Consider the following 23,443-nt stretch of genomic DNA (forward strand, 5'->3'; position numbering starts at 1 on the left):
TGTAAACCTGCATCAAATGTTGTTGAACAAAGCAGCCTTTTACGCCGCGCAACTAAATTTAACTGGACAGGCAGGAAGAGAATCGAAATCTGTCTTTTTGCTGCAGCAAAATAGAGAAAGAACCTGACAAAAAAAAACAACACAGAACTCTGTAAAATACAAGTAGATAAATGAAATATAACTAAAGAAAACAAAGCTGCCATCATGCTACTACAATTTTTTGTCTTTAACCTGCTATTTGAAAATGTAACTACTAATGACAATAGAGTAGTAAATTGGTAAACTGTAGGATTTACCAATTTTTTTTATGACTGAACTTCATAAAAAACCCTGATTGGTATGTGATCATATATAATAATTCTATATATGAATGGGTTAAAATGGCAGTAAAATATGTTTTAACACAAAGAAAACTGAAAAATGTTAAGATTTAGCAGTGAATAACTATTTATGTTCTAAGTAAGAACTGTAATGCACACATTTTTTGTTTTGTTTTGCTAAACAGGCAAAAATATTATTTCAAATCATCCACATTTCCCCATTTACAGTACAAAAATCAGCTTTCCGTCGTCACAGTGACGTGCCAAATGCCATCCTTTCACAATTTGTTGCTGCACAATCCACTGCTGATGCATCGGGTGTCTGGTGTTTGGCTGAACCAAAATATTAAATGTGACTCTGAAAGTGCAACTTTGTGAACATTTTGACTCTTTGTAGCATGTTTTGAATTCACTTCAAGACTAAATAGTTTTCTCTTCTCTTGCTACTTTGTTTTTTTTAGTTCAATACACATAATCTTCACCATTTAACTAGAAGATAATGAGTCATTGCCTGTAAAAAAAAAAATCAACTTAGCAAACTTGGCAAATCAAGAAAACGCAGCTTAATCAACTACATGAATCTTCAGATTGTTCCATAAAAGCAGGTGTGTTATAACACTTTAGTAAGATGCAACCCAGTGCTAGGCCTGCTATGTCTAGGAACATCTGATAGCATACTGTCAAGAGGAAATGAACTGACCAGCTGAGGCTGAAACAAATCATACGGACTAGTCTTCATTAAAAAAAAAAAATAAATGAATAAAAAAGGTTAAAATGTCATATTAATAAACAGAATGTGGCTTTTATTTCTTTATGAAGTTGAATCAACTGCGACCCTGAAGCTGAGGTTCAAACTGAACCGTGATTTTTGTGTGGTGTCACACATTTCTATTTGAAGTGGGGTGATGATCTTCAAAAACAGTCTGACTGTGGAATAAATCCATACTGCTATGAAAGAAGACACCTTTAGAAAGGAGATAGCCAAAAAGAAAGCAACACTGGGTTTTGGGCCACACTGCTGATCCCAGTGCAAAGTGGTCGTAAATGTCCGCTGATTAGGAAAGCTGCTGAAATATTTGGATGGAGACATCTCTTACAAGATATCAGAAATGTTTCTGCATTACACGGAAAAGTGCAACAAAATCCGTATTTCTTTGCTCGCAAGATAACTTATTCTTTTACCGTTGCCTGTGTTTTAAATAGGTCAACTCTAGAGGGGTCAGGCACCATTTAAATACATCAGAGACGGCACAGGTACATTTCTTCCTCACCTGCTGATTTATTTTTGCATGACAGGAGTGAGCCTCCTTCAAAGCGTCCTATTATTTCTCACAGATTTAAAATGCATTTTGTTGTGTTCAGCCCTGAGGGGTGCAGCGAGGCTGCGCCAACACCACCGATAGTCTGCTGCAAAACAAAAAACTCAATTTACAGGGTAAATAATATTGCGTGGTGATGGCTGCGTTCAACAAGACAAATGCAGGCGTTTGTACTTTCACCTGCTTCGCTGCTGAAACGCCTTGATACATGATCATTTTTTTCTCTCAAAATTGTTTTTGCTAAACATGAAAATTCAATTTAGCATCTCGCTCTCAAACTTGGTATTTCTCCAATGTAAGACTTTTGAAAACAAATACAAGTTGTTCACTCAAGAAATAATCTAAAAGTGAATAAAAAAATTGTTTTGTTTTTTTTTCAAAATCAGTTTGGCTTCAAATTTCAACATCTTTCTTAAAGGGAGAGTTTCAGGAGTTAGCCGCAGATCCAGTGCACACATCGTTAACCCGCTCTCACCTCCTTAGCCGCTAAGGGTGAAGCAGACACCTTCAGCACCCACTGAATCACCAAGATGATGTCAGAATCAGGAGGCCACAGGGGGACTGGTTTAATGCGGGTCGAATAAAATTTCCCAGAGGTCGATGACGAAAAACCAGATGAGAGGTGAGAGAAAATGCTGGCCCAGCTAAGGTGTCTTTTTACTCTGTGACAGGCGGACGTCCTCCTGCTACAATCACAACACTCGCAGCCATAACAAAGACGAGCTCTTACTGGTGTGTAGCTGTGCACGTTGCTGCCGCTGCTGACAGCAGAGTTCAGGTTGTTAAGGCTGACAGACGCCAAACTCTGCTCTGAAAGACTGTTGCTCAGGCTACCACCCAGACTCCCAGGGCTCTCACCGCCTTCTGCTTCAGGGTTGTACAGCGCTACCTAAACACACAAAGACAACAAGGTTTCATCTTGTTCACTCATTGTTTTTAGGTTATTGTCCTAAAAACATCATCATCAAACTGAGGGGAGGAGTGTAAACATTTTTGTTTGTTTGTTTTAAATGAACACCTTACTGTGACTGCAAAATGTAAAAGTGGCAAGAAGTAGCATCTCATGAAGCAAAAGCTAAAGCAGAAAGGACACGTTTGTAATTCAGATCATTTTGTCCTTGCTCCAACTAAATAACTTCCCACAACCACAAAATTATCTGCGTGCCTAGAAATGAGAAGTATTTTATTTATATGTCAAAGAAAAAAGAAAATAATTAAGGAGAAATCAAAATTTCTAACATCAGGTTTCTGAAGAAGAGAAGTTTGCCTTGACAGGAATATGACTGAGTTCTTTCCAGTTGTGGACGATTGCTTACTTTAAGAAGGAAAGTACTTGAATGACATTGAAGGCATCTACGATGATACAAATTACTCTTGAGTCATCAGTATCATTTAATTTTGGACATTTTATGAAGGGCATGATAAAATTAGTCTTTCCTACTGGCTGCATATGCAAAATTATTGCTCATTTTATTGATCTAATTTCTTTAGTGCCAGTCAGAAGTGGCTGAAGAGGAACATTTAGCCAGAAAAATAGTGACAGGAAGCCAAACTTGAACAAAATATGAAAAAAACTAACACTGAGAAATTCACCCACACTTGGCAGTGGCAGCATCATGCTGTGGATACACTTGTCTTCAGTAGAGAAAAAGAAGTAAGTTAAGGTTGATGGGAGGATAGATGGAATTAAAGACAGAAAGTTCAAAAATGAAAACCGGCAACTGGGTCTCCCAATGATACACAGACCCTGGGAACTGCAGCAAAAGCTACAATCAAATTGCATTGGGATGGCCTAGTCAAAGCTCAGATCGAAGTCCAATAGAAAACCTGGGCAAGACTTGAAGTAGAAGCTTTTTAGTAAACAAAGTTTGTAGTTGGTAGAGACATAACCCCAAATATTTGTAGCATAGACTCTGATAATGTAAATGCTACTGTTTTCAAATTTAGATTAGTCAGAAAAATGACCTTCCACTTCACAATTTTGCACTTCCTTCTTTTGGTCCATCACATAAATTCCCAACGCAACTCATTGGAGCTTGAGAGTAAAGTGACTCAATGTGAAAAAAGTTCAGGGGATAATAGTTTTGCAAGGCTTCGAGTCAAAGTAAAAACAGAAATTAAAGCATTAGTCGGTGCAATTTGTCTTATCCCTGCATCAACAGACAACTGCGGTGCCACAATTTTTATGAAAAAAAAAGAAGAAGAAAAACCTACCCCAGAGAACTCCCTGTGTAGAGAAAGGAGCTGCACAGCGTAATGTCTCGTGTTGACACATCACAAAGCTTTTTAAAAAGCGGTGCCTCAGAATTATGTTGAATCATGTTTCTCTTGTTTTATTTGACTGTCAGGACTTGTGAGGCAGAGCGTCAGGATTACCTCCAGGCTACGTTTAATTGTAAAGACAAATGTGAAAACATAGCCTTCGGGTGAGACAACAGTAAAAGCTCTCTGGGGCAGCACTCTACCCTGTGGAAAATCTAGTGGTAAGAAAACCCCCCCCAAAAAAAGGAGCATTTCTGAAAAGTCTTTCCCAGTTTTAGTGGGTGTGGAGAAATCTGCAGTGAAAGAAGATTTAATTCTCCTAACAGTGACATTGTCGCAGCGGGGAGAACCACTGTGCAGTCTTGAAGATATTTACGGTTTGCACAGAAATACAGAATATGTATTACATAGCATATTTGTGGGTTGCATTTTTTGATGTAACACAGATCCAAGTAAAGATATTAGAGTGAAAAACTATGCAATGCGCTGATAACAGCACACAGAGTATCTAATCAAGAAACATGTTTTTCAGTTTTTCTATGCTTTTCTGTCACGATACTGAGATGCCTTTTAAAAAGCAATTACATCTTTTGAGCACAGCAGAAAAATTGTGAGAAATTGTATAAGAGATGAGGCTCTGACACGCTGCTGTGCCTGCAGGACGCCACCTGTCTGGACGTGGGCGGATATCGTTGACGTTGGCATCTGCATCATTATCGTCAAGGTCTTCCTCGCCCTGCTCTGAATCATTGTTTCAAAATGTAAAGTGATGTCTTAAAAGAGATGTGTTTGAGCTTCTGCTGGGGTAACACGGTGAGTGGAAAGCTGACATGTTAAACGTATAAGAAGTCCATCTTTAAAAAATAAATAAAAAAATAAAAAATCGTTTCCTGTGTTGAAATTGTTCAGAAACAGCTACAATCAATATTAAAATAACTGCCAATCAAGGTTTTCTTGTTGCTTCCTCGAATGAAATATCTAATAAACTGGACAATTATATTGAGTGACAATCAATATGTTTGATTCCCAGTAAGTAGCTTTAATAAAAATAAAAATAAAAAATGTGTTCACATATTTCTTAGAAACCATCACTATGATTTCACAGTATGATATGAGACAGATCATTTGTGAAAAACCGAGCTCCTCTGCCATCTCCCTCAGGTCCGACTGCCATCTGCAGAAATACACTGCTCAGTCAGACACAACCAATCAGAGCCAAGAGGAGGACCTTAGTGCTGTCAATCAAATATACACACAATGTGTGAAAAAAAAGTCTGTTTTTATCATCTGTTTTTTCCGCAATTTCAGTAAATCAATTTAGCTTTTATATGCCAGAATGATAGGCAAATATTATTATTATTAAACATTTAGTAAATGTTTAATATGTTCTCCAAAGTTAGAGGTTTATATACTCTTGATGCTGCCTCCTCCATGCTTCATAGCTGGGTCAGCGTACTCGGGACTTATCTCTAAATGTTCAATAAATGCGACTTTCATAAGACATGTCTAATTTATTTAAGGTTTATTTTCAATAAGAACCTAAATCAGCAGCATGCTGGACATTTTAAGAATGCTTTCCATAATCATTCATAACTGGCTGTCTTGCAACAACAAGACAGCCACCTGTTCTTAAATCTGGACCGATGTCCTACCTTGTTATTTGCTGCACTGATGGCCAGAGTTGGAGATGCGCCTCCTGACATGATGCAGTCCATTCTCAGAGACTCTGACTCCAGGCTGTAAGGGGTTGATGCCTTCAAGGAACCGCAAATGACATCAGACACAGATATTATTAGACTTTATAGCCCAACCTGAAGAGGAAACGCATAATTATATTGGTATATGAGAAATTATCTCAGAATGTTTCCTATACACCCGAGTTACTCGAGGTACTCTGTGTTTATGTTTCAAAGAAACATTTTCTCAAGTCATGTCAAATATCTAAAGTATGTGTGTCATTTTTAATAGTGGAATATTTCAACCCTTCCATTTTCAGTAAAAACTTGGTTGATCTCAACTCCCCACAGACTTTGTCATTCTCATCTGAATCCACTACTACGCCAGTAATCGATGTTAATCCACATGCAGTTCACCCCAGTTTGCTTCACCCAGTAAACTCAGAGCTTTTTCAGGCAAGAGTCCACGTCCAAGCCATGAAGCAGATTATGATACATGGCGTGCAAGTGTTGAAATTCTTATCACAGATCCAACTGAGTCAGACTTGCATTGCACACATTAGACAGTCTTCTTCCTCCTGCTTCTGAAATGATTAAACATTTGAGCCCACAGTCCAGTCCCTCAACTTATCTCAAGTTGCTTGACTCTGCTTACGGGACGGTTGAAGATGCTTTATGCTAGGTTCATGAGCACGGACTGTTTGGAAGCTTCACATTTGGCTCAACCCAATTTGCGTGGACGATGTCATCTATTCATCTCAAGACAAATTATTGATGACGTCACCATGCGAAACTGCAGACTGATAGGAGGAACCAGAGCTCTGCAGAAGTAAAGGCAAATCTTCTGAATTTGGGATATAATTAATGTAATTTGACATAATTGTTGTGGTAGAAGCCATTTGATTGTTAAAACTTAATCAAATATATGTGTCCTATTTGATGTTGGTTGTGACGTTTACTGTAAACGAACGAGGTTATTAGTCCAAGTCTGTCGTTCATTGAACGTTCAGAAACTCCAGCGGCTGTGATGAACCACAGCGAAGGAAAACAAAGTAGAATAACCCGAACAGGTGATCAACTCAGAACCACTTGCACCGTTTCACTCTCTCTCTCTCTTTATCGTTAAGCACACCCTTGCAACCGCCTGCGCCCCGCAAGCCGAGCAAAGATTACATTAAAAACGTTCAGTCCGTTATGATATCAAGTTATTATTATTTAATGAAGCTACAAACGTTTTGGATGTTAGTGAATATTTTGAAAAGTCTGTCAGAAGAGGAAGTGCTGCTCTCAGCGTCCTGGACGTCTTCAGTTTGTCACCTGCTGCAGAGATCGACTCAAAACCATCCCGCGATCGACGTATTGAGCACCCCTGTTTTAAACCAACAGGTAATGCTCATACAGATGCATGATTATTGAGACTCCTGCAGTTACGATGAAGCACTCTTTCACTGTCACTAGAGTCACTAAATACACTTTATTTTACATGGAAACCAACATTACTCCATTTATCTCAACTGTGTGTTACATTTTAAGCATGGACGCTGTTTATGAATAAGAAAACGTCTTTCATCAGTTATTTACACTAGATTTTACTGAAGGGTATCAAATTAAAGGGGGCTAAATAAATCACATTTTGCAGATTTCCATGTGAAAAAAAAAAGGAGGAAACTTTTGTATCATTAATTCTTCACTGCACAATTATTTGTTATTTTTCATATAAAACCTCAATGACACAAACTGGGGTTTGTGTTTGTAACATGAAAAAGCTTAAGAAACATATATAATGTACACATATATGAATTATACACAAACTGTCAATTATAACTAATATTTACTAATAAACTAATAAGTGAGTCTGGATAAAATCCTGTGGCAAAAAAAATAAATAAATCCAGCAGAGTGCAGCCCATAATGTAGCACTTCCTGAATTCCTGAGAGCCTTTCCTCCTCATTTAGATTCACTAGCATTCTAAATCTGGCTCGCGCTGATTGGGGATACCCAGAGGATTTTGGCAATGAGATGAGAAATTAAACGTGACAAAGGTTATGAAGAAATTTCTGTCCGCTTCAAGTTCATGATTCTTTTACGAGCCTCCCCTGATTCACCCCGACGCTCCGGGCTGAGAACCGCGTGAACAAGTCGGCGCGCGCCTCGCGTAAATTGCCGGACACTTAGGCGGACTGGGAAGTGGACACATCACTTGCACTTGGTGAGATGAATCAAGCCTTCCTCATGAATTATTTACATATTTCAGGCGTTTCATTTGCCGCCGTCTTCCCTGCAAGCCGAAGCAGGGGAACAGCTTTATGAGATACAAGAAGCTACTCATGGATTGATTAGGGGCAACATTGATGCCCCAAAAAAAAAAAAAAAAAATGTTTTTTTTTTTTTTCTTGTTTCACTTCTTTTAAGGTTCAAGGCTGGCTTGGCTGACTTCCCAAACTGCTTACAGTAAGAGGATTGGTTGGTAACAATGCAATCTTTAATTTATGATAAACTCCCAGACAAATGCGTTGCTGGTCCCCCCCCCGACGGAAGCTCTTAGAAAAATACCAACAAAGAAGAGATGAGGGGTAGAGTAAAAATGGGGTGGGGGGGGAGCTGGGGGAAGAAAGCGGAAAGGCAGAAAAAAAGGTAGATAATTGAGCGGTGACAGACAGGCAGACGGAGAGGTATACATGAAATGAAAGGGCCGTAAATATCCTCACCACAGCTACGAGGCTAACAACACAATGGATTTATGAGGCTGACGTTTAGCCTGGCTGCCAACTTAAAACTCTTTACAAGCACACAGCCCAGGTGCAACTAAACACCCCCCAATAAAAACACAAAGACATATTTAGTCCACCTTTTCTCCCCCCTCAGACAGTAATGCCGGCATAAATCTCCGCACTTGTAACCTCCTATTTTCTCCTTAGCCTATGTGACAGCCCACGGTGTGTCTGCCAGCGGTGCAAGTGAGGCATGAGAAAAGGGGTCGAAGGGCCCATCCATGTAAGACGAGATGACAAGGCTCTGAATTAATTAATGTTTGTAATAAAAAAAATAAAAAAAAGCGTTGGTGAAGAAAATATGTCTAACGGCAGCCCCAGGGCCTTCTGTGGTAATTAACTGGAACACAAGCCCTCCCTCCTCCTCCTCTTCCTCCTCCTCCTCCTCCTCCTCTCCTCCTCCTCCTCCTCCTCCTCCTCCTCTTCCTCCTCCTCTTCCTCCTCCTCCTCCTCCTCCAGCTCCTCTTTTCTTCTTCTCCCCTCCTTGCAGCTCCACTTTTTCCTCAACATTCTGTCTACCTTGACGTCTGTTTCTCGTTTCTGCAACCTTCCTTCCAAACTTCTCTCTTGCTTCTTTTGAGGCAACACTATCTCTCTCCAGACTTCCCCAAGTGAGCAACGGTGATTGTGCACTTTGCCGCTCCATGCCTGCCTGCGCTTTTCCCAAGACTGAATGGGGGGACGAGGGAGAGGGTGAGGCAGCGGCACGGACCAGGAGGTAGAGAGGAGAGTGGCAGGAAAACGGGGAGATAATGATTATGTTCCAACAAGCAGTGACAAGAGATGTTGGATAATAGGTAGAAAGGCGACCGTGATGAACAACTTGAACGTCACAACACGGTCAGGTGTACGTTCAGAAAATCTCGCTGAAGTCTAGTGGAATGAAAACAAGAGAATTATCTGCACAGTGAAGCTGGAGCTCCTGGAAATTAGATGTTTTGATGTAAATCAGACGCAAGGGAATAGCTGGTGACTTAAGCACACGGCGAAACAGCGTGAAGTTGTCGGAAGATCTGAACCGCACATTTTTATACATCATAAACTAATTGAAACCACTATATTCCAATCATTTGTACTGCTGAGAGGCGAGTCGTGAGTGTTGGGGAGAGTTTGGTAAAGCTTTGAGTCATGCATTCCTTCTGTCCTTCAACGCACACAGACATGAACCGCTCCTGCTTAATATTGATGAAAACCATTTGCACTTTGATGTCTGGTTGATCTTTTGTTAAAAATGATTTTTTGCTGATCTGGAGAGATTCATTACACAAAGAGTTAAACGTTTAATGTGTTATGACTTTCAGGTAAAGAAAACCTGAAAATTCAGGGTCTCATAAGATTAGAAATATTGCATTACACCAATCAAAATTTGATATTTTAAGCATAAATGTCAAACTACTGAAAGGTATGTACATTTCTATGAACTCAATACTTGGTTGCGGTTCCTCTTGGATGAATTGTTGCATCAATGCACGGTGGCACAGAGGCGATCAGCCTGTGGCACTGCATAGAGGCAATGGAAGACCAGATTGCTTCCTTGTTGGGCATTGTGTCTCATTCCGGTCATCTCTTCTCTTCTTCAAAACCCTGGGATCTTGATTTCCAAATTAAATGTAGAATTTACTGTCATCTGAAAACAGAACTCTGTACCATTGCACCAAAATCCAGCTCCTTTTGTCCGGAGCTCAGGTAAGAATTTGTCTCTGCTACAAGAGTGGATGTGACTGGATGTGAATGTGATATTTGTAGTCTATGACTAGTATTCGTCTGTGTGTGGTGGCTCTTCTGGAATGGATTTGATTTGATATTCCTGTAAAGGCTGCAGTTTTCACCATTGCTGGTGCATCTTTTCCGAGCACATTTCTTCCTTCCACTCAATGTTTTGTGAATGCGTTTGGATACAAAACTCTGTGAACAGCAACGACCTTCTGTGGCTCACCCTCCTTGTGACTGCTGTCAATTGCCGTCTTCTGGAGATCTGTCAAGTCAGCAGTTTTTCCCATGATTGTGAGCCTTTCTGGCCCAAAACAGTGAGAGACTAAAGAACCAGGTATTTTGAGTTTGTTAGTTGACGAGGGTGCGACACCACACGTTTTTTACCTCATTTTAGGTTTTCATTAACTATAATTGTCACTCTAAGTGGAATGATTCAATATAATATATAAGCATCACTTTCTGAGATGGCTGACAATAAATATTTCACTTTCACACAATATTCCTTTTTTTAAAAAAATGTACTAGAAGGTGTCTCTTTGGTCTCAATACTTTTTTTTACTCTAATTGCTTCTGAGTATGCAAACTAAGTATTGAAGAAACCAAAACTTCATGCACAGTTTGTTGCACACAGAGCAAAAACAACAGAGGATTGTATAAGGGGTTTGTACGAGACCTGCAACTCATGGCGGAGCTACGCCGGCACCGCTTTTGTATTCAGATCTGCAGGGTTAATGACTGAACACCCAGCCGCATTCTGCCGAGCCGATGCTGGGTTACGTATATTTATAGCCTCCTCTGCTGTCAATCAGTGTTTTCAAAACCAATCTTCATTCCTGCGCCTGCATTCTCTCATCTTCCCTGTAACTTTTCTTTCCTGCTCCTCCTGTGAGATACTGACGAATGCGCCCGACGAGCCTCTGGTGAACATCAGGGAGCACATGTGTGCACAGTGTTGTTTAATCATGACTATGATTTGGTTCAGTTTAAATGAGCCACACATAAAGCCAGTGAGTTTTTTTTTTTTCCATAACTAAGTGGGGTTTTTAGATTTCTGCCCACATGAAGGTCAATGCAAGCCAAACCGTTTAGAACAGCAGCGGCGCTGCTAGTTTTGCTGCTTGGAATTGTAAAAATATACATATATTTTTAATCTGTCTGAATATCTCTGCAGCAGAATCACAAGACTTCATCCTTTGCTGTCCTCATGCGCCCTCACAGACTACTTTAAATGTATTCCCAGGAATTGTTCTCTGTGGCAACAAACTAAAGATTCTGGAAGATTGGTAAAACCGTACCCGTTCTCCAGAACGTGGTCTCTTTTTCGGCCTGCTGGGCACTGAATCCTCTTTAGGGTTGGTGTCTATCGCCCAGTAGGAGCCCTGAAAAGTAATCACAAAAAAAAAAAAACACACACACAGGTCAGCATTCAGGTTCTTACAAACCTTTAGACTTCAGGTAAAACTTTCAGTATTACCTGAAGTTCATGGAAATCTGGAGAGGGATGAACAGGATTTTCACTCACTATTCCGTCAGTAGATTATATCTGGGGTCATGTGAATTATTTATTCGTAGTTGGGAGTATTCTGCAGCTGCAGACAGTCGTCGCATTGGGGAAGCAGATGGGGTTTATCAGCAGATATCTAATATTAAGTTATAAAACATATATGTTTTAGGATGGAGGTGGCATTTTAAGCGCCTGCAATGTGAGTGCAACCAAAGCTGAGATATTACCAAAGCGGCCATGAGATATAATGTCCCCAACTAGTCCTCATTTTCTATGAACCCATATGTCAGTCTGTCACTCTGTTCAGGAGAAAGAACTTCTAAAATGTGACTTTTGACCCATGACCACAGTACAATTTTAGCCTTTATGAAGATGTGTAAAGTTTAATTAACATCAACAACTTTTCAACCGCATTTAGACATCGAGAGACGCCTTCAGGTTTTCATCCGTCACTTTTACAAGCAGTTCGTATGAGAGGCATGGTTTTATTTTCTTCTTCATTCAATATTTTTGGTAAAGGATAAGGATACCCAGGTACTCTGATGATATTTTTAAAGCAGAGTGCTTTATGGCACTCAACCCACAGACATTAATTTTGGATGTTTGAAGTTCCTCTTCAAGAGCTTTTACAGAAGAAGTTAAACAAAGTTGTGTTTTACTCAGTTTACCATGTATAGTGCCTTCAGAGACAAAGAAAAAGTTGAAATCAATCATGATGAAAATTATCCCATTCTGGTACACAGGAAATTTCATCTCTACAGAAAAAAAAAAAAGAAAAAAGAAAGAAATCACCCTTTGAAGTTATTTGCACAACTTTAATTTTCCTACATTAGTTGCATATCTTTAGATAATGTTCCCATCTATTTTAAATACATTTAAAGTATCTGTGCAGTTCCCTGCTTTTGATCTTTTATGGCCACATTTTTCCACATTAAAATTTTTTTTAAAAAATCACTCACATCCTTTTAATACACAACATTAAAACATTACTGTTAAACTAACATTTATGGTTGAAAACTCTTATTTGAGTGTTTTTTGTCACACTCAAATAGACTACCACAATTTGAAAGCCAGAAGAACATATGACTGTCATTTTCCTTAACTTTAGGAGTTTGCATACAAATATTTTGAATTTAGTACAATTTCTGTTACTTTTGTTTGGTTATTCTTCAACCAGGCCTGATCCAAGTCTAATTTTCTACAACACTGACCTCAGGTCTTTGTGACGGCCTCTTGAAATGTTAAGTTTGTTGTCCTAAATTCACAGTCTTTGGCGGGTTGCTTTGGGTAATTATCCATTTGCTGCCAAGCTTTAGCTCTTTTGGCTGAGACGTTTCTTAGCTGGGTTTATGTTCTTGGACTCGCAAGCTTTCAATTTCCCCTTAAAACACCACAGTCATCAAATGTAATCAAACAATTCAATTTTTAGGTTCATCAAACCACACGATGCATCCAAAAATAAACACCTTTGCTCCCCTTGGCATTTGCAAAATATATATTTGTTTTTTTGTGGCTTTTGGAGTAATGATCTTTTTCGTGTGACTTCCATCAGCACAAGGCTCATTTCCCTGCAAAACTCTCTTCACATCTACACAAGGTTTTGTCTTGTTGAACATTTTGTACCAAAACGCATCCAGAATCTGTCTTATCTCTAAATCAGGATTGTCAAACTCCAGTCCTCTAGGGCGACTGTCCTGCAGTTTTTAGATGTGCCACAGGTACAAAACACTGAAATGAAATGGTTTAATTACCTCCTCCTTGTCTAGGTCAGTTCTCCAGTGCCTTTCTAATGACTTAATTATTCTATTCAGGTGTGGTGCAGCAGTGGCACATCTAAACGTAGCAGGGCAGTGGCCCTCCAGTATTGGAGTTTGACGCATGTGCCCTAAACGGTATGAATATCTTATGGTCTTTACACTTGCAACAGATTGTTTGAAAGGAAGAACATTACGACATTTGAGTTGTGGACCAAAATATAACCACAGTTAGGACTCCATTAACCTCAAATTTTCTAAGTTAGCTCATCAAAAGCCAACAAAATTGTGACATTATCATCTAGACTTCCTTGAATTGTTTACATTCGTTTGAATCTTCTGGGCAGAAAGTTACAAAACCTCTAAAAGGTTATCCCTCTCATTATTCTGGTACTTAGCACACAGAAATAATTTTGTTGATTTGAACTTACCTAAAACGTGAAAGATTTATTGAGAAATGCTGTTTTTGTTTTGCTAAATCATGTCGGTATCTTATCTTAACTGTCCAATGAGGGATAACATTTTCCCAATAGCCTTTTCATAGGTCCTCAATATCCACCTGGTTTTAGTTTGTGCAACATATTTCCTCCTCCCTCCCAAGGAGAACGAGAGCTGCACGATGAATCTAAGAGGTTCTTCTTGGCCACACGTAGACGCAACGCAGCTCAGCTTCAACCCGCCTCCACTCTCCCCGCCGCCCCCGTATTTCTTTCCTCTTCTCCTCCCCTTGTCTCTCAGTCCCACATCACTGAGCTGTACACAGCCAATTAACGTTAGCACATGCATGATTTAGCTTCACCCCTCTCTGCGGCTTCAAGCAGAACATGTACATTGAACTTCTCCGCACACAGATGACCCCCTCACACACATCCTCTGCCCTCCTTTCCCGGTGCCGAGGTATCGAGCGCTTCGATCTTGGTAGTAAATTAAGGTGCTGCTCAGGTCCAAGTCAGGCTAATCAGGAGGGGAGCCACTCTCTTTGTGTCTTTCCAGACTATAGGCCTCCACTCAAGCTGAAGGATTTCCTCTGAATTATTTAAAGCTTCTTCCCCCCTAATTCATTTTTCAATGGCTCCAAAATCCCCACAGTCAGAAGAAACTCCTTCCACCAGCCCTCCTCCCCCAAACGAAATGAGCAGAGTTTTGAGAGTTCATTGAAAAGTTTTGGCTTTTTAGTTTCTCTCTCTCTTTCTAAAAGTTGTAGGTCAGCTCTTGCATTAATCCTATGAAGGGTGGAAGTTTGAACATTTGAGCGTTTATTAAAAAATAATGTAAAGGCAAGCTTCAGTGATCAACCTTAATTACATACTCTGCTCCCCTCGCCCCCAATCTGAGCCCAAGTCTTTCGATTCAGCACAAACAAGGACTTGACAAATTGTTGTTATCAAACTGGCGCTGCAGAAGTGGCTGTGGTTTAAAAAACAAAAAAAAGAAGTCTGCCTCGTAACCACAACAGCAGGAGCAGCAGGGGCAGCAGCGCCAGGCGTGAAACATATCTAAAGCTTCCTGTGATTGTGTCCAGGAGAGAAAAGGCAGAGAAGAGAACTCTAATAAAGCATAAGAGATGCATGAAAGGCCTTGGATATGAAGGGTTGTACCTACATATACTTATTATTCATTACTCCCTGTGCCACATTATTACTCGGCAGAATCAATATTGGAGGAGAAGCAGAACACAGAGAAAACCGCATTAGGCATTCACCACTTCTGGTGATGGAGTCACAAACTGCTTTTAAGTGTGCGTGTGTGTGCGTGTGTGTGCGTGTGTGTGTGCGTGTGTGGGGTATTCCGATGTAAAATATAGGCAGAACTTTCTTTGGGGTCGTTGTCGATTTTTCCCCCCCAAAGACAAAAATTCCATATTTATTTGCATCAAATTTCCAGAGTTCCCACTTTTGTTTAAGCAAATTTTCATGAATAAATCAAAAAGTTTGGTATGGATTCATGTCAGAAATGTCAAATGGAGTCCAGATTTGTCCAGATGAAGGGAAAATAGTTTTCTATTCAGAAAAAGTTCAAAATTTCGAATACAATGCAATAATTAATCTTTACTGTCCCTCAGTACTGTATATTTGAACATGGTCCATTCTCTTTTCCCCTCCTTATCAGCAAGACTAAATTGGAAAAAAACCTTCATATAAAGTCCTTGTTTAATTAGGGCCATCATAAATATCACAGATCTGATTCTTCCATATGTTTCAGAAAAGGAGTTTCTAAAAGTAGAATGTTTCTGTAGCTTTGATGATATGGGCCAAGGACACTGGAGAACATACTGGTCTTCACTCTGCCCTTTGTACTACTTTCCAATTGTGCATTACCTACAATAATTAATGTTTCATTATCTCTCTGGTTTTGCTCTTTATAAGAATTACTTATGACCCAAAGTAATACACTAGAACATCAAATTTGAGCCTGAATTTAAATCTGACTGAATGATTGCACTGATTTAATTATACATAGTAAATTGGATTTCTCCAATTTCTCCAAAAAAAAAAGTATCTTGAAATTACGCACGTCTTTAATTGTCAGTGAACTGAATTGAATTTATTTTTCCAAACTGAGCCCTATTTGTAGCACATTTAAGATCATTTGCCAAAGTTTACTTCTTTTTCAATGACACAATGGACCGAATTCAACAGGACCTTTTAAGTCACGTCATGCTGGTCTGAACACACTTACTTTCCCAGGGTCGTCTTTGGAGCGAGGCACTTTGAGAAAACACTTGTTCAGTGACAAGTTGTGTCGGATAGAATTCTGCAGGAAAAAAAAGAGAGAAAAGAAATAAATGACAAGTTAAACATCACCTTAGTGCTTTTTAGTTCTGATAACTTTGTGCTTTGAGTTTTGGTGACTCTCACAGGACAACGGCACATATTACTGACGTGATCAAGAGTCTTAATTTGTTCGATTTTATGCTGCCATATTTCTTGCTTATTTTGTGCAGATTAACAAGAAATATTTGAAATCAAGAACTCTTTTGCAAACACGCTTGTTTTCTCAACTTCAAAACTGTCCAAGATGGCAGCTTGCTGGGCTTAAGATCCCAATCGTGATCGTTTCCATCATTATTTACCACCTTACGCCACGTTGGCTGCACTCAAAGTGGAGCAATATAGGCTGACATTATTCAATCAGGGAGTTTTGCTAACCCAATCTGAGCATTTTCATTATCAAATTTATTACCGCAGAGTCCAAACAAACAGCTATTTGCAAACCCTGTATGTCATTTATAATTTGATTGCTTTCAGCAGCCGGAAAAAAAACAAGCAACAATAATAAAGTCAGAAATATTTGGACAGTTTAAACAATTTTCTGGAGTCAGTATAAAAGTTATTATTTTTTTGTTGTTGTTTTTAATTCAACCTCATATCTTCCAGTGTTCCTCTTTTTATTTATTTTTTCTAAGTAATCAAAATATCAATTAGAAAAATCTAACGAGACGGCAAAGAAAAATACTCGTTATTTGCTTTATTAGAAAAGTATAAGAATGTATAAGGATGCGTGCTAATGAGCATCAGAGAGCAGAGCACTAAAGCACGATTTACTGCTGTATTTCGAGACAATGTGGGTATTAAACACTTCTGACGGAGCTGAGTCAGAGAGCACTGCAAGGTCAAATGAGTCTTCTTATGCTGTTGCAATAAAATGTTATCTAGTTGCAATGAAAAAGGCATAGCTTATGATTATGCAATGTAGTACCAGGCCACACAGATAAAGCTCTTACAAACACAAGTAACACAGGACCAGATAAAAGAAATTAATCAGCTTATAAATTTGAGAAACGACATATTTGTTTTAACACGACACGGCTGGTTTAGAGATTTTAGTCGTGTGTTTTTGCTTGATGCAAAATGACAAGTCACACAAAGGTGAAATCCAAGCAATTACTGCAGCAAAATGCAGACAGCTGGACTGTCGCAAACCGAATTAGATTCGTCTCCCGGACACATCTGAAACATATACTTGAAAGGGTGAAGCTAAAACGCAAACTGCCCCAGATAATTGGCAAGCAAATACAATACCGGAGCCATGATTTGCAGTAATTGTGAGGCGGGACGCTTATATGATTTTCCAGTCTCACGCGATACCTGGGTTTGAATGCGTTCTTTGACTATGTGAGGAGCTGTGGTAAAACTATAGCTTCGATCTCACTGGAATTACTGCAGCTTCTGCTGATTAGGTGTGTGCATGCGTCTGTGTGTGTGTGGGTGTGTGTGGGGGTATGTGTGTGTGTGTGTGGGGGTGTGTGTGGGTGTGGGTGCGTGCGTGCGTGTGTGTGTGTGTGTGTGTGTGTGTGTGGTGTGTGTGTGTGCAGTGATGAGAGCGAGCTGGTACTTCTGTGGGTGAGATCTCATGATATGTGAATTTTTCCGCGTGCGCGTGAGAGGAATGAGAGGAAAACGGAAAAGGCAGAAGACCAGAGAGGGGGGCCAACAACAGTATACACTAACCTGACATGAACCTGTTCTCCCTTCAGGCTTCTGTTCTCCACTCATCTGCTGCTGCTAATTAATACCACTGGGGAGGAGGGGAGAAGATAGACGGATCGGAGGAGAGTTTTCTTTTTTTTTTTTCCTCTCCTTCTCCCTTGTTCTTACTGCTCCACTCAAGCTTTGTCTCTCCAGCAAAACCCATCCTCTCTCTCAGTCCGCAGCATACCGTAGCAGCCTTGTCCACCTTTGCTTTGCCCCGATCCTCCCGAAGAAATGCTTCACCAGTTTTTGCTTTACTTGACAGGTCGCTGGCCGTCCATCAAGAAAAATCGTGGCAATCAGGTGACTGAAAAAGGCAAACAGGAATTCTCTCCGCTCTTCCCACAGCCGATGCAAACCCTCCATCTACCAATATAGTATATATATATATATATATATATATGTGTTGTGTGTATATATATATATACACATATCTATCTCACGGACGGTGCCGCTTGATCAGTCACAGAAAGCGCCTTCATTTCTGCAGCAAGCTTGACTTTGCTAACTTCTACCAACTTCTTTTGTTGTTGTTTATTTATGCACTATTTTTATAACCCAAGCAGTTTATGCACACCTGTGCACGTCTTGCAGCGTCTGCACAATCTTGTGTATTTCCAACATTGCACACTGGCATTTTCTTGTACGTTTGTCCTTGATTTTCGATTGTGCTTAATTTTTTTTTTTTTTTTTAAATCACTCGAGCTAACAATAAAAATCTCAGTGGCTTAAATTCAGTCCACATAATGTCACTAAAAGTTTTGGGGAGAAATTATTCCCACTGTGTGGAATCAAAAGTTGGGCCCCTGATGGTTCAACAGAGTTTAAAGCGATGATTTCTAGAGCCGTTTCCTGGATTCAGCAGCAAGGGCAGCTATTTGAAAATCAGGCCTCAGTTTACACCTGAAGGAGTCTCTGGATGAAATGCTGAGCTCCCCATGTGCTCATGGACGTGTGTGACATAACGCGACCCTACTTCAGACATAACAAAGAGGCAACAGCTTCGTCTGGATGCATTAAAATGGTCAAACTGCAACAGAAACAGCTTCTATTCAGCAGAAGAGAAGAAAAGAAAGAAGATCTCACAGCACAGATACTTAATATTGGTTTCCTTTTGAAAACAATAAAACGACTCAGAAGTCTTTGCTTTTTAATGTTTGAGTATGGACTTCCTCGCTTCATGTGTTTGCCTTCATGTGACTGAACTCACAACAGCTGACGTCATCGTTCGATTCGTCTTAAACAGTGTTTGTTGATTTGATGACATTTCAAACAACTTTACCGGATAGCTTAAACAACCATGGATTATAGATGATGTCCAGCCCCAACAAAGAAAGCCTTTCACGTATTTTGAATGAACAGCAAGTAGATGTCTGGAGACAGCAGACATCGCCCACTGACAGTCTCACAGACTATCAGTGACTTTCGGTATTTCTTTGCTCCTGTCCTTCGTAATGCAAGTTCGCCCTCCCGAAGGAGAACAAACTTTAATATTGTAAAGAACACTCAACACAGGAACTGGAAGACATTGTAAATATTCAATACAAAGCAAAACAATAAATAAGACCGAACCACTTACAACCAAAACCATAAATGAAATCTTTCAGAATGTAAAAAACAAAAAAAAGCATATTAATCATCAGAATCAAGCTCATTTCAATGTATTTTCAGATTAATTGATTAATTTCTTATTGGGACAGGCTTAATTGCTGTAATAATTTGATTTTTTGTTCAGAATACAGGCTTTCCCCTAGTGTATTATAAGCCTGGAGGGTCACCAGGCTTTACTTGTGTCCCCACCAGACTAAGCATTGTGTATTCATTTAAGTCTCTTTAAAATATTTGCATTTTTAAAGACTATTAGGTATCAAGGTATTAGTCTTCCAGTCTTTCAATAACACATAATGATCAAGTGATATTTTAAAATTTCCTGTCAATTCTTTAAAAAAAAATTACTCAAAAACAAACTTTAAGTGCTAGGACATGACTGCCCTAGCACTGGGCTTAGCAGGTTTTCTGGAGAAGACCTCGGAATATTTCAAATTGACTTCAATACAAAAATTTCCTCTTCATTTATGTCCATAAAAATAACATAACCACTTTTAATTTGTCCTGCTGTTAGCTGCAAGAAACAAAAAGTTGCAAGGACATTAGATGTTGTGCTTGCATATGTGTGTGTGTGTGTGTGTGGAGGGGGGGGGGTGTACGTGGTTATGCGTGCACGTGTGTGTATGCATCTAATTATAAAAACCTACATCAGACGATTCTCCTTCTACCTGGAAAGCATCTATCCGAGGCAGCTTACTCACACAGATTGAAAATGTACAGTTTGTGTGTCTAAATATAAACTGCATGTCTTTCCCCCCCTACCTCCCTCATATTACAGAAACTATAATCTTTCAGTGAATGGGGATAGTCACCATTAATAAATGTACTGATTAGCAGTGCTGTGAAGTAAGATAATGAAATCCACCGCTGCATCCTCCTTCCACCCACTCCTTGCTCGGCTTGATTAATGAGCTTTCTGGGCCTCGCTGGGGCAACGCCATCACTGCCCAGCAGCTGATGGACCACACAAGCATTTGGCATTGTGTGTGAGCATGTCTGAGTGTCTTTAAAACACACACAGGAAGGATAATGTGTAAGAACGGAGGGGGGAGGACGGGATCTTGCAACTTTGCCATGAACCTAAGAACATAAACACTTTCTCCATGACATGAAGCCGAACCATAGAGACATTTTCGTTGGAGTGTTATCTGTAGGTGAGGAAAGCTAAAGGAAAATTGGATTTTCTCTCAAATGGTTAGGATTCTTATTCATGTCATCCAAATAAAACTGATAGCGGTTTTAACGAAGAAATAAAATTACATTTAGCGGTTTTAACGAAGAAATAAAATTACATTTAGCGGTTTTAACGAAGAAATAAAATTACATTTAGCGGTTTTAACGAAGAAATGAAATTACATTTGAGAATTAAATGTAATAGCAGCAGACAAACATAACTTCTGGGTTTTTATATCTTCCCCACAGAAATAATCATTTGATAAAATATTCATGTATTCATCATCAATAATCTACAGAATTTCGTTCTTAATGCGAATTAAACTGACATTAACTACTAATGTTACAACGTTCATGAAATCTACAGGGATTTTAAATGATTAAACCAGGGTGCACCACAACCACAGCTTCGGGATGTCTCTACTATAGCTATCTTTGTGAAACAGCTCAAACTCAGTCACACTGGAAGAAGAGCACCTGTGATCACACCGTTTCAAGTCTTGACACAAATTGTCAGACATATTTAGACCAGGACTTTAACAGACCAACCTAACACATGGATATATTTTATCTAATCCACTCTATCACAGCTCTGGTTGTTTGTTTAGGGTGATTGTCCTGCTGGAAGATGCATCTCTGGTCCAGCCTCTAGTCTCCAGTCAGAGATAGATGATGTTCTGCATCTATCTCTGCCCACCTTCCCATCAACTCTGGCCTGCTTCCACTTTCCTGATAAATAAAATCATCCACTTAGCATATATCGGATTTGCAATGGATTTTGTATTTTCAAGATGATATAAAGTTAGTTTTATACCAGACATTGAATTTAACTTACTGGTAAAACAAACAAACAAAAAAAGTCACTCATCTGACAAGAGCATCTTCTTCCATATTGTCCACATGTCACATTTATGCCAATTGGAAAACTTTTTCTATTTTTAAAAAAAAAAAAAAACCTCACCAACACTTTTCTCAGAATTTTTGACGAACACATTTTAGCAAGCATTAATTTTCCTCTACTGCATTTCGATGGGTCAGATTTAGAGCTGCAACCTGCATTCATTCTCAACAACCTGGGTCCACAGCGTCTCCCTCACCGCCTCGACCCCGCATATCATGACACACCTGAATCAAACACTCTGGATCATCTCCTCAGAATGCAGTGAACATATCCAGAGTTCTGCTAATGATCTCATCATTTGACTCAGTTAAGTTGAAGCACAAATGAAACTAAAAGTTGCAGGACACCAGCAGCTGAGGCTGGGATTTGAAACCCCCAAGTCCACAGCGTAAAATCTCAATAAAATAAAGTTAATGGTAATAATGTGATGACCCATAAAAAGGTCTAAGGGGTATGAATACTCGTGACAGAGTGGAACAATTAGCTTTTTATGAGTGGACATAAAATCGATTTTGACTTATCCTTTTAAAACCGAGTGTGTCAACCGATATTAAGCACACGCTGAAAACTCTCAGTCGTCTCATTCCCACAGGAAAATATCTAATAAATGTTTGGTCCTTAAGCACTGGTGCATATATTGTATCATTAAATAATGAGTTTTGTTTGAGTAAAATTATGTATACGCAGACAAAAACGCACCTGCGTGTGTTCATTTTATAATCTTTTGTTTTCATCTGCTGTTTTAGAAGATTTAGAGTTATGTTGCAGGAAAATAAGGTCAAATTTCCATTTTTAAACATTTATTACTTATGTCACGCTCTGTGAGTGAACACATAATTTGCACATTTATTACGCTGAGGCTTAATATGGACTGCAACATCTTGAACTTGAAGAGGTTGGTTATAAAAAGCAGGCTTGATAACCATGAATGACTTCTTGAAACAAATGCAATGTGATACGATGTTGATATGTGTGTAAAATACGTGTTAGTAGGTACAGTATGTTGAGGTCAAATCAAAGGGCAGTTTTCTCACGGTAGGCAAATGAAACAAGTTGCGTGTTGTTTGTGGCGGCACACCAAGGAAACAAGGAGACTGACGTTACATAAGTTTAGGCGATTTGGGTCATGACGTCTGAGTTCAACACGACGCGGCAACATGAGAGAATGATAGCTCTGAAGTCATTTCTAAAAGGTTGACAGTAATAAATCAGAAGCTCAAAACAAAACAAAAAAAAAAAACTTGTAATATTTTCCAAAACAATCAGCCCTGAACTCAAATGAAAGTTTCCCTCAGAACTTCCTGGGCGTGTTCTGGGACGATTGAACCCAATGCATCCTGGAATCACTCGCAGACCTGATGTGGCTCCTCTTTGAGAAACAAAGCTGTTATGAAATCTAACACGACTGTCAGGTAATTTAAAACGATCCAAAGTGAAATGATTTCAATAATACGGTATGTTTTGTAATGTTTGTTTCACTCAGTTGTAGTGCAAAATATTCCCAAGATGGTATCAGTCAAATGCTCACTTTTATACAATGCTATGTGAATTATAAAGATGCGAAGTTGAGTTGAGGGTAAGCCATCATGCACTGCTATTTATGGATAGAAAATTTTCAGTGTCTTCATGTTGCCACTGAGCTTTGTTAAGTCCTACAAATCAATTGATTTGCTAGGCCCGTATTGAGTGTGTTAAGATTTAAGGGCACAGTTTTACGTAGCTCTGAAGGTGAACTAACTTGTTCATTATTAGGCTCGAGCAGCTAAGCGCTGCGAAGGCCTATTGTTTCTGTACTGTTTCTTATTATTATTATTATTATTATTATTATTAGGCCCGAGCAGCTAAGCGCTGCGAAGGCCTATTGTTTCTGTACTGTTTCTTATTATTATTACGATTCTCCCTCCAAATGAATTGGCTTTTTGGGGGCTTTATCATATTCAAAAACTCACCAAACTTGGCGGAGGCCTTA

At 39.3% G+C, this 23,443-nt stretch overlaps 1 protein-coding gene across 1 annotated transcript in view; it reads right to left on the reverse strand.

Annotated features, from left to right (window-relative positions):
* Positions 1 to 23,443, reverse strand: part of LOC129372507 (forkhead box protein J3-like) — an 81,014-nt gene that overhangs the window by 17,369 nt on the left and 40,202 nt on the right. Inside the window, exons 4-7 of the mRNA XM_055049879.1 lie at positions 16,000 to 16,074; positions 11,358 to 11,441; positions 5,554 to 5,655; positions 2,370 to 2,528 (exon numbers count right to left, since the gene is read on the reverse strand). Of these exons, the coding sequence (XP_054905854.1) occupies positions 2,370 to 2,528; positions 5,554 to 5,655; positions 11,358 to 11,441; positions 16,000 to 16,074 (420 nt within the window). The remainder of the gene's footprint in view (positions 1 to 2,369; positions 2,529 to 5,553; positions 5,656 to 11,357; positions 11,442 to 15,999; positions 16,075 to 23,443) is intronic.

Source organism: Poeciliopsis prolifica, unplaced genomic scaffold (assembly GCF_027474105.1).
Source record: "Poeciliopsis prolifica strain line A6 unplaced genomic scaffold, Auburn_PproV2 SCAFFOLD029, whole genome shotgun sequence".
Classification (NCBI taxonomy): Eukaryota; Metazoa; Chordata; class Actinopteri; order Cyprinodontiformes; family Poeciliidae; genus Poeciliopsis; species Poeciliopsis prolifica.